This window comes from Hemitrygon akajei, chromosome 24 (genome assembly GCF_048418815.1).
Source record: "Hemitrygon akajei chromosome 24, sHemAka1.3, whole genome shotgun sequence".
Lineage (NCBI taxonomy): Eukaryota > Metazoa > Chordata > Chondrichthyes > Myliobatiformes > Dasyatidae > Hemitrygon > Hemitrygon akajei.
In genome coordinates this window covers 43564477-43577109 of record NC_133147.1, presented here as the reverse complement: position 1 = coordinate 43577109, position 12633 = coordinate 43564477, and the positions used below count along the sequence as shown (strand labels likewise).

General features: G+C 55.0%; 1 protein-coding gene across 1 annotated transcript in view; it reads left to right on the top strand.

Annotated features, from left to right (window-relative positions):
* Positions 1-11354, top strand: part of uxt (ubiquitously-expressed, prefoldin-like chaperone) — a 28186-nt gene extending 16832 nt beyond the window's left edge. Inside the window, 2 exon segments of the mRNA XM_073028704.1 lie at positions 8106-8169; positions 8991-11354. Coding sequence (XP_072884805.1) covers positions 8106-8169; positions 8991-9053 — 127 coding nt within the window. The 3' untranslated portion in view covers positions 9054-11354.
* The last annotated feature ends 1279 nt before the right edge of the window (positions 11355-12633 follow it).

Below are 12633 nucleotides of genomic sequence, written 5' to 3'. Positions count from 1 at the left end.
TACAGACCCCCACCCCCCTCCGGGACACTCACACTGACGAGACTGTACTACAGACCCCCACCCCCCACCGGGACACTCACACTGACGAGACTGTACTACAGACCCCCACCCCCCCCCACCGGGACACTCACACTGACGAGACTGTACTACAGACCCCCACTCCCCCCACCGGGACACTCACACTGACGAGACTGTACTACAGACCCCCACTCCCCCCACCGGGACACTCACACTGACGAGACTGTACTACAGACCCCCACCCACCCACCGGGACACTCACACTGACGAGACTGTACTACAGACCCCCACTCCCCCCACCGGGACACTCACACTGACGAGACTGTACTACAGACCCCCACCCACCCACCGGTACACTCACACTGACGAGACTGTACTACAGACCCCCAGCCCCCCCACCGGGACACTCACACTGATGATACTGTACTCCAGACCCCCAACCCCCACCCCCCACCGGGACACTCACACTGACGAGACTGTACTACAGACCCCCACCCCCCACCGGGACACTCACACTGATGATACTGTACTACAGACCCCCACCCCCCACCGGGACACTCACACTGACGAGACTGTACTACAGACCCCCACCCCCCACCGGGACACTCACACTGACGAGACTGTACTACAGACCCCACCCCGTGGACACCGGGACACTCACACTGATGAGACTGTACTACAGACCCCCACCCACCACCGGGACACTCACACTGACGAGACTGTACCACAGACCCCCCACCCCCCACCGGGACACTCACACTGACGAGACTGTACTACAGACCCCCACCCCCCACCCCCCACCGGGACACTCACACTGACGAGACTGTACTACAGACCCCCACCCCCCACCGGGACACTCACACTGACGAGACTGTACTCCAGACCCCCACCCCCCCACCGGGACACTCACACTGACGAGACTGTACTACAGACCCCCACCCCCCACCGGGACACTCACACTGACGAGACTGTACTACAGACCCACACCCCCCACCGGGACACTCACACTGACGAGACTGTACTACAGACCCACACCCCCCACCGGGACACTCACACTGAGGAGACTGTACTCCAGACCCCCACCCCCCCACCGGGACACTCACACTGACGAGACTGTACTACAGACCCCCACCCCCCACCGGGACACTCACACTGACGAGACTGTACTACAGACCCACACCCCCCACCGGGACACTCACACTGAGGAGACTGTACTCCAGACCCCCACCCCCCCACCGGGACACTCACACTGACGAGACTGTACTACAGACCCCCACCCCCCCTCCGGGACACTCACACTGACGAGACTGTACTACAGACCCCCACCCCCCACCGGGACACACACTGACGAGACTGTACTACAGACCCCCACCCCCCCACCGGGACACTCACACTGACGAGACTGTACTACAGACCCCCACCCCCCCACCGGGACACTCACACTGAGGAGACTGTACTACAGACCCCCACCCCCCCACCGGGACACTCACACTGAGGAGACTGTACTACAGACCCCCACCCCGTGGACACCGGGACACTCACACTGAGGAGACTGTACTACAGACCCCCACCCACCACCGGGACACTCACACTGAGGAGACTGTACTACAGACCCCCACCCCCCCACCGGGACACTCACACTGACGAGACTGTACTACAGACCCCCACCCCCCCACCGGGACACTCACACTGACGAGACTGTACTACAGACCCCCACCCCCCACCGGGACACTCACACTGACGAGACTGTACTCCAGACCCCCACCCCGTGGACACCGGGACACTCACACTGAGGAGACTGTACTACAGGCCCCCACCCCCCACCGGGACACTCACACTGATGAGACTGTACTACAGACCCCCACCCCCCCACCGGGACACTCACACTGACGAGACTGTACTACAGACCCCCACCCCCCACCGGGACACTCACACTGACGAGACTGTACTACAGACCCCCACCCCCCTCCCCCCACCGGGACACTCACACTGAGGAGACTGTACTACAGACCCCCACCCCCCCACCCCCCACCGGGACACTCACACTGACGAGACTGTACTACAGACCCCCACCCCCCCTCCCCCCACCGGGACACTCACACTGACGAGACTGTACTACAGACCCCCACCCCCCTCCCCCCACCGGGACACTCACACTGAGGAGACTGTACTACAGACCCCCACCCCCCTCCGGGACACTCACACTGACGAGACTGTACTACAGACCCCCACCCCCCTCCGGGACACTCACACTGACGAGACTGTACTACAGACCCCCACACCGTGGACACCGGGACACTCACACTGAGGAGACTGTACTACAGACCCCCACCCCCCACCGGGACACTCACACTGAGGAGACTGTACTACAGACCCCCACCCCCCACCGGGACACTCACACTGAGGAGATTGTACTACAGACCCCCACCCCCCACCGGGACACTCACACTGAGGAGACTGTACTACAGACCCCCACCCCCCCACTCCCCACCGGGACACTCACACTGACGAGACTGTACTACGGACCCCCACCCCCCTCCGGGACACTCACACTGACGAGACTGTACTGCAGACCCCCACCCCCCACCGGGACACTCACACTGACGAGACTGTACTGCAGACCCCCAACCCCCACCGGGACACTCACACTGACGAGACTGTACTACAGACCCACACCCCCCACCGGGACACTCACACTGAGGAGACTGTACTACAGACCCCCACCCCCCACCGGGACACTCACACTGAGGAGATTGTACTACAGACCCCCACCCCCCACCGGGACACTCACACTGAGGAGACTGTACTACAGACCCCCACCCCCCCACTCCCCACCGGGACACTCACACTGACGAGACTGTACTACGGACCCCCACCCCCCTCCGGGACACTCACACTGACGAGACTGTACTGCGGACCCCCACCCCCCTCCGGGACACTCACACTGACGAGACTGTACTGCAGACCCCCACCCCCCACCGGGACACTCACACTGACGAGACTGTACTGCAGACCCCCAACCCCCACCGGGACACTCACACTGACGAGACTGTACTCCAGACCCCCACCCCCCACCGGGACACTCACACTGACGAGACTGTACTGCAGACCCCCAACCCCCACCGGGACACTCACACTGACGAGACTGTACTGCAGACCCCCAACCCGTGGACACCGGGACACTCACACTGACGAGACTGTACTACAGACCCCCACCCCCCACCGGGACACTCACACTGACGAGACTGTACTACAGACCCCCACCCCCCCACCGGGACACTCACACTGACGAGACTGTACTACAGACCCCCACCCCCCACCGGGACACTCACACTGACGAGACTGTACTACAGACCCCCACCCCCCTCCCCCCACCGGGACACTCACACTGACGAGACTGTACTACAGACCCCCACCCACCACCGGGACACTCACACTGACGAGACTGTACTACAGACCCCCACCCCCCACCGGGACACTCACACTGACGAGACTGTACTACAGACCCCCACCCCCCTCCCCCCACCGGGACACTCACACTGACGAGACTGTACTACAGACCCCCACCCCCCCTCCCCCCACCGGGACACTCACACTGACGAGACTGTACTACAGACCCCCACCCACCACCGGGACACTCACACTGACGAGACTGTACTACAGACCCCCACCCCCCACCGGGACACTCACACTGACGAGACTGTACTACAGACCCCCACCCCCCTCCCCCCACCGGGACACTCACACTGACGAGACTGTACTACAGACCCCCACCCACCACCGGGACACTCACACTGACGAGACTGTACTACAGACCCCCACCCCCCACCGGGACACTCACACTGACGAGACTGTACTACAGACCCCCACCCCCCTCCCCCCACCGGGACACTCACACTGACGAGACTGTACTACAGACCCCCACCCCCCACCGGGACACTCACACTGACGAGACTGTACTACAGACCCCCACCCCGTGGACACCGGGACACTCACACTGAGGAGACTGTACTACAGACCCCCACCCCCCACCCCCCACCGGGACACTCACACTGACGAGACTGTACTACAGACCCCCACCCCCCCACCGGGACACTCACACTGACGAGACTGTACTACAGACCCCCACCCCCCCACCGGGACACTCACACTGACGAGACTGTACTACAGACTCCCACCCCCCCACCCCCCACCGGGACACTCACACTGACGAGACTGTACTACAGACCCCCACCCCCCACCGGGACACTCACACTGAGGAGACTGTACTACAGACCCCCACCCCCCACCCCCCACCGGGACACTCACACTGACGAGACTGTACTACAGACCCCCACCCCCCCACCGGGACACTCACACTGACGAGACTGTACTACAGACCCACACCCCCCTCCGGGACACTCACACTGACGAGACTGTACTACAGACCCCCACCCCCCACCGGGACGCTCACACTGACGAGACTGTACTACAGACCCCCACCCCCCACCGGGACACTCACACTGACGAGACTGTACTACAGACCCCCACCCCCCTCCCCCCACCGGGACGCTCACACTGACGAGACTGTACTACAGACCCCCACCCCCCACCGGGACACTCACACTGACGAGACTGTACCACAGACCCCCCACCCCCCACCGGGACACTCACACTGACGAGACTGTACTACAGACCCCCACCCCCCACCGGGACACTCACACTGACGAGACTGTACTACAGACCCCCACCCCCCCACCGGGACACTCACACTGACGAGACTGTACTACAGACCCCCACCCCCCACCGGGACACTCACACTGACGAGACTGTACTACAGACGCCCACCCCCCACCGGGACACTCACACTGACGAGACTGTACTGCAGACCCCCACCCCCCACCGGGACACTCACACTGACGAGACTGTACTACAGACCCCCACCCCCCACCGGGACACTCACACTGACGAGACTGTACTACGGACCCCCACCCCCCTCCCCCCACCGGGACACTCACACTGACGAGACTGTACTACAGACCCCCACCCCCCACCGGGACACTCACACTGACGAGACTGTACTGCAGACCCCCACCCCGTGGACACCGGGACACTCACACTGACGAGACTGTACTACAGACCCCCACCCCCCACCGGGACACTCACACTGACGAGACTGTACTACAGACCCCCAACCCCCACCGGGACACTCACACTGACGAGACTGTACTACAGACCCCCACCCCGTGGACACCGGGACACTCACACTGACGAGACTGTACTGCAGACCCCCACCCCCCACCGGGACACTCACACTGACGAGACTGTACTACAGACCCCCAACCCCCACCGGGACACTCACACTGACGAGACTGTACTACAGACCCCCACCCCCCACCGGGACACTCACACTGACGAGACTGTACTACAGACCCCCACCCCCCACCGGGACACTCACACTGACGAGACTGTACTACAGACCCCCACCCCCCCACCGGGACACTCACACTGACGAGACTGTACTACAGACCCCCACCCCCCTCCGGGACACTCACACTGACGAGACTGTACTACAGACCCCCACCCCGTGGACACCGGGACACTCACACTGACGAGACTGTACTACAGACCCCCACCCCGTGGACACCGGGACACTCACACTGACGAGACTGTACTACAGACCCCCACCCCCCACCGGGACACTCACACTGATGAGACTGTACTACAGACCCCCACCCCGTGGACACCGGGACACTCACACTGACGAGACTGTACTACAGACCCCCACCCCCCACCCCCACCGGGGCACTCACACTGACGAGACTGTACTATAGACCCCCACCCCCCCACCGGGACACTCACACTGACGAGACTGTACTACAGACCCCCACCCCCCCACCGGGACACTCACACTGACGAGACTGTACTACAGACCCCCACCGGGGCACTCACACTGACGAGACTGTACTATAGACCCCCACCCCGTGGACACCGGGACACTCAGGACACTGAGGAACAGAAATGTAATCAGATTAAGGAAATATGTTAAAAGAATAGGGTTGCTGTCATGGGAGATTTCAGCTTGCCTCGGGTTTAGATAGGGCAGAATTTTTAAAGTGTATCCAGGAAGGTCTCTTAAATCAACATATGGATGGTCCAACAATAGAAGGGGCTGTACTGGACCTGGTGTTGGATGATGAGCCTGACCAGGTGACTGACCTTTCATTTTAGGAACAGTAACCACAAATCCTTAACTTTCAAGATGTTATAGATAAGGATGGGTATGGTCCTTGAGGGAGAATCTTAAATTGGAGTAGAACAATTTACAAGGGCATCAGGCAGGAACTAAGAAGCGTTAATTGGGAACACCGTTTCTCTGGCAAGTCCACATCAGACACGTGGAGGGTGTTTAAAGGTCAATGACACAGAGTACAGGAAAGGTATGTTCATGTTGGAAGGAAGGACAGGGATGGAAAGATAAGAGAACCTTGGATGTCCAAAGAAGTGATGAATTTAGTCAAGAAGGAAAAGATTGTAAAGCTGTGGAAATTAGGATGAAACGCACATGAGGAGAATAAGGAAACCGGAAAAGAACTAAAGAAGGAAATTAGGAAGCCAGAAGGGGCCATGGAAAGTCCTTGGCAGATAAGATTAAGGTGAATCTGAAGGCATTCTATACATACATCAAGAGCAAGAGGATAACTGGGAAGAGGGTGGGACCACTCAAGGATAAAGGGTGGAACATTTGCTTGGATGTGGAGAATGTGAGTAAGGCACTTAACGAGTACTTTGCTTCAGCATTTACCAAGGAAAAGGATATTGAGGACAAGGAGATCAGTGCTGACTGTATAAACATGTTAGGGTGTTTAGAGGTCAAGAAGGAGGAAGTTTTGGGCCTCCTAAAGAGTATTAAGATGGATAAGTCCCCAGGCCTGATGGGATTAACCATGGGTTATTGAAGGAGGCAAGAGATTGCTGGGCCCTTGACCAGTATCTGCAAGTCCTCTTTAGACACAGGCGAGGTCCCGGAGGACTGGTGAATGGCTAATGTTGTACCTCTATTTAAGCAGGGAACGAGGGAAAATCCTGGAAACTATAGACTGGTGAGTCTCAGGTCAGTTGCAGAGAAATTGCTGGAGAAAATTCTTAGGGATAGATTATATTGGAAACCCATGGCCTAATTAGGGAGAGCCAGCATGGCTTTGTGTCATGTCTTACCAACTTGACTGAGGTTTTTTGACAAGATGACAAGAGAGATTGATGAAGGTAGGGCAGTGGATGTTGTCGATGGATTTTAGTAAGGTGTTTGACAAGGTCCATCATGGGAGGCTAATCCAGAAGTTTATGCATGGAATCTGCAGCGAATTGGCTGTTTGGATTCAGAACTGGCTTGCACTTTGTTGGAAGGGACTTATTTGAGCTGGAGGTTTGATATTCCTCTTTCACCGGGATCTGTGCTGGGACCTCTGCTGTTTGTGATGTCTATAATTGACCAGGATGAAAATGTAGATGGGTGGTCAGTTTGTGGATGATACCAAGATTGGTGGAGTTGTGGATAGTGTAGAAAACCGGCAAAGAATACAGCACGATATAGATCAGTTGGAGGTGTGGGCAGAGAAACAGCAGACCAATGTGGGGTGTGGCACCTTGCTAGGACAAGGACGAGGAAACAATGGGGTGCTGTCAAGGGTAAGATCCTTGACAGTGTTACTGAACAGAGAGAGATCTTAGGATCCAAGTTCATAGCTTCTTGAAAGTGACTACACAGATTGATGAGGTGGTTAAGAAGGCTTCTGGAATGTTTGCCTCTTATTAGACGAAGCATTGAGTTCAGAAGTCAGGAGGTTATGTTGCAACTTTATAAACCACCATCTGGAGTATTGCATCCAGTTCTGGTTTCCCCAATATAGGCTTTGGAGAGGGTGCAGTAGAGGTTTACCAGGTTGCTGCCTGGTTTAGAGGATGAGTGGCTGGATACCCTGGGGTGACAGCCATCCATGCCTGCACCCCCAGTCAGAGGGGAAGAGAGGAATGCCCGAGGTTTTGGGGAGGGCAATCTCCCCGAGCAGACAGTGTCATTGGCCTGATGCCTGGTCCTTGCATTTCAGGGTGGCGGAAAAGCTGAGTAAGGACTCGGCCAAGATCAAGGGCAACATACGCATGGTGCTGCAGGTGAGGGGCTCGCACGGTGGGGGTGGGGAAGGTAGAGCAACGGGGGGGGGGGGGCAGTCATGGTCTGGGAGAGTGTGTGGAGGGATCGACTTCACTGGGAGGTGGGGATGTGAGAAGTGAGGAATTATCTTCTCAAGGTGCTGGAGGGAGGGGTCTGTTAGGGGTGGTATTTGGGTGGGAGGTCATGGGGCTTCATTGGTCCAAAAAGTCGAAGGGTGACAGTCTCGGGGTTGCTGTATTTGGTCGATGGGGTTGGGCAATGGGCATTGGGCATTGGGCTGTGGGGTGGTCCTGGGGATGGTCTGTTTCATCGATGGGGGTGGTCCTGGGGATGGTGTGTTTGATCGATGGGGGTGGTCCTGGGGATGGTGTGTTTGGTCAGTGGGGGTGGTCCTGGGGATGGTGTGTTTGGTCGATGGGGGTGGTCCTGGGGATGGTGTGTTTGGTCAGTGGGGGTGGTCCTGGGGATGGTGTGTTTGATCGATGGGGGTGGTCCTGGGGATGGTGTGTTTGATCGATGGGGGTGGTCCTGGGGATGGTGTGTTTGATCGATGGGGGTGGTCCTGGGGATGGTGTGTTTGGTCAGTGGGGGTGGTCCTGGGGATGGTGTGTTTGGTCAGTGGGGGTGGTCCTGGGGATGGTGTGTTTGATCGATGGGGGTGGTCCTGGGGATGGTGTGTTTGATCGATGGGGGTGGTCCTGGGGATGGTGTGTTTGGTCAGTGGGTGTGGGCTGTGTGGTGGTCTTAGGGATGGTGTGTTTGGTCAGTGTGATTGTGTGCTTTACTCTCCCCTCATATGGTCCCTCTCTCTATCCCACAGGCTCTTTGTGAACTCCAGGGAATCAAAGATCTGCCTGTAGAAGGCAGGAGTGAAATCTTGTGATGAGATGAGCTGAGGGATGGAGATCGCAATGACACTTGTCCCGACGCCAGAAAGTCCAATGTTTGCACAGAGGAACATGTGCTTATCATTCGGAACCTGTCTTTGGTTTCATAACTCTCGTTACCACACAGTGATCTTCCCTTCATCCTGAGCATGATCTGCTTCTCACCAAGTTATGGACCTCATCCGATTCAAGCAACAGGAACGCAGGATAAAAGCTCATGTTCATTTTCCTAAGTTGGCAGGTTTTTGGTGACCAGTATCGCTCTTAGTTTGTGGAGAGATTTTAAAGAGCAAACTTTACAATCTAACTTTTCCCTGTCATGAACTTGCTGTCACCTTTTTTAGTAACCCATGCCCCTACATTGTACGATAGGAGCTTCACTCTGTCTCACGACGGGATTGTGTGATGGGACGGTGAGGAGGAAGCTTCACTCTGTGTCTGACCCCGGGAGTGTATGATGGGACGGTGTGGAGGGAGATTCACTCTCTGTCTGATCCCAGGAGTGTGTGATGGGAGACTAACTGGTTTGTTTTTATTTCTGTGTCTGTTGTAAGGAAATGTAAAATGATAATGTAATTTATTTTTTGGCTTCTTTCACCTACCCCCCTTTTGTTTGTGTTCTCCCAGTTGGAAATAGTTCTATGAAAGTACGGGTGCCATTGGGCACCACATCCTCACAGCAACACTCAGGCATAGACGTAGTTTCTGAGGAGTGGCAGGACCCTTGATAGACTGCGAATGGCCACCTTCTCCAGGCCAGGAGCATTTGACCCCGAAGTCACTGATGTAAAGGGGAAAGGCTACCATATATTGGGACCTCCTTTGAGGACCCCTTTGCTGCAGAACAGAGCACCACACTGTCCAGATGGCATTCAGGGTTGAGGGAGTGGAGAGTGTTGGACACAGACAATACAGGTATCAGCTGTGGAACAGCAATGGAGGCATTTCCAGAGGAAAACTGCTTGTGTGGGAACACCTCCCCAGAAGAGTTAGGGGACCTGGGCCAATGAATATTTCTGGCTGGGTCAATCCTCTGGAAGTCATCATTCACCATGAACAAGGGCATTCACCTTGCCTCTCAGCCAGATCTCACCAACTGCAGTAATGGCACAGGCCCTGTGTGTCGGTGGAGGAGTAGGTATTGTCCCCGTGTCTCTGACCATCATTCACCATTTAACATGTTGGATGTGTGTCGGTGGAGGAGTGGGTATTGTCCCCGTGTCTCTGACCATCATTCACCATTTAACATGTTGGATGTGTGTCGGTGGAGGAGTAGGTATTGTCCCCGTGTCTCTGACCGTCATTCACCATTTAACATGTTGGATGTGTGTCGGTGGAGGAGTAGGTATTGTCCCTGTGTCTCTGACCGTCATTCACCATTTAACATGTTGGATGTGTGTCGGTTGAGGAGTAGGTATTGTCCCCGTGTCTCTGACCGTCATTCACCATTTAACATGTTGGATGTGTGTCGGTGGAGGAGTAGGTATTGTCCCTGTGTCTCTGACCATCATTCACCATTTAACATGTTGGATGTGTGTCGGTGGAGGAGTAGGTATTGTCCCCGTGTCTCTGACCATCGTTCACCATTTAACATGTTGGATGTGTGTCGGTGGAGGAGTAGGTATTGTCCCTGTGTCTCTGACCGTCATTCACCATTTAACATGTTGGATGTGTGTCGGTGGAGGAGTAGGTATTGTCCCTGTGTCTCTGACCATCGTTCCTCTGCTCTGAGCAGGAAATATTTACTGGACCTGAAAAGTGCCATGTAAAAATTTTCTGCGCTGCTTTAAATGTTTTTTATAAACTATCCAACACAAATCACAACACAAGTAAACAATGTCAGGCGGTCAAGCCAACTGGACAGGCAGAATAGCAAAGGTGAAATGTTCTGTCTGACTGGCAGCAGGATTCAGCAGGCTAGGCTGGCAGTTTATTAGCAATGAGCTACCAATGTCCAACTAAATATGTTGATGCTCAAAAGTCTTTCAAAGTAAAGGTTGTGGTATGTTTATTTAGAAAATTTATGGATTATATTGATTAACACATAATTACAGGGTATTTCACAATTATATTAACCTTAAAAGAAAATTCCACCTGCGTGGGAGCATTTCAGTTACTGTGTGGTCATGCAGCTTAGAGGGAACAATGCCCCTGACTCACCTCATACCATGGCAGTGAGATGCCTCGTTCTGTCAGCGGGGCTTCACCCATTTCTGCCTTCACTTCCAAGTCTAATCAGATTGGCTGGTGTGAAGTTGAGCAGAGGTCATGAAGCAATAAATTATATTTATAGTCAACTCCTATACAGACCCTCCTTGTCTCTGTCAGCACCTACCCCGATTCTCACACCTCCTCTGGCTCCTCCCCATCTGTCACCCACTCCGTCCCCTACACCCCTGACCTCCTGTAGTCCCGGTCCCCTGAGTTCAGCTCCTTCCTGGTTCACCAGTCGAGCAATGGGTAAGTCTGGTGTTTTGCTGGGCTGTCACAGTCCCTTGGTGAATTATTGCTCTTCTTTACGGTGAGGTTCCCTCTCCCCCCTGCAAAGTGGAGTGGGGAGCAAAACACGACTTTCAAAGACCTTTAATTAAAAAAAGACTGGGAACTTCTGCAGTTTCAGCAAGTAGTAACCACAGAGAGGCACTTTTGGAAATTACGGAATATTCACTGGTGAATTAGTGGATTGACAGTAACCAATAAAAAGGGTCAAGCGGGGCAGCCATTGTATGCATGCCTGATCTGAGGCGTCGGCACAGGGTTGGCTAAGGTGAGAGGCTTTTAAATTTGTTTTCCTTCATTTTTATTACGCAGGTAGAGCAGTGGTGTGCTCCTCTTGTGGGTGATAGAATTCAGGGTCCCTGCGAGAAGTGCATGGGATTGCATCTTACAGACCCTGTTAACGGCATCTGGAGGTGGATGAATGCAGGAGACAGCAGTTACAGGATGATTATCACACCCAAGTTGCAGGGGGCAGGTAGATGGGTGACCGTCAGGAGAGGGATCAGTGCCTGTGGTTATCCCCCTCTCAATAACAACCATATTATTGGGGGAAGGGGAGTGAAAGCCACAGCAGTCAGGTGTTTGGCTCAGAAAAGAAGGGAGGAACAGCTGATCTGTAGTGATAGGAGATTCTTTGGTTAAGGGAACAGAAAGGACGTTTTTTGGATGAGATTATATTCCTGGATGGTAATTCCAATGGGATCCTATCACCAAGCGCATCTTTCCTTCCCCTTCCCACTCCAACTTTCTACTTCGAAAGGGATCGCTTTCTTGTATATGCAACTCTCTTGTCCATTCGTCCCTCTTGGCACTTATCCTTGCAAGTGGAACAAGTGTTATACCTCCTCCCTCACTAGCATTCAGGATCCCAAACAGTCCTAGTGAGGTGATACTTTATCTGTAGGGTCATCTACAGTATCTGGTGCTCCCAGTGTGGCCTCCTGTTTATCAGTGAGATCCAACATAGATTGGGAGACTGCTTCCTGATCACCTGTGTTCCATTCAGGATCTCCCAGTGACCCATTTTAATTCCACTTAACCATCCCCATTCCAACATGGCCGCCTCTGCGGCTGTGA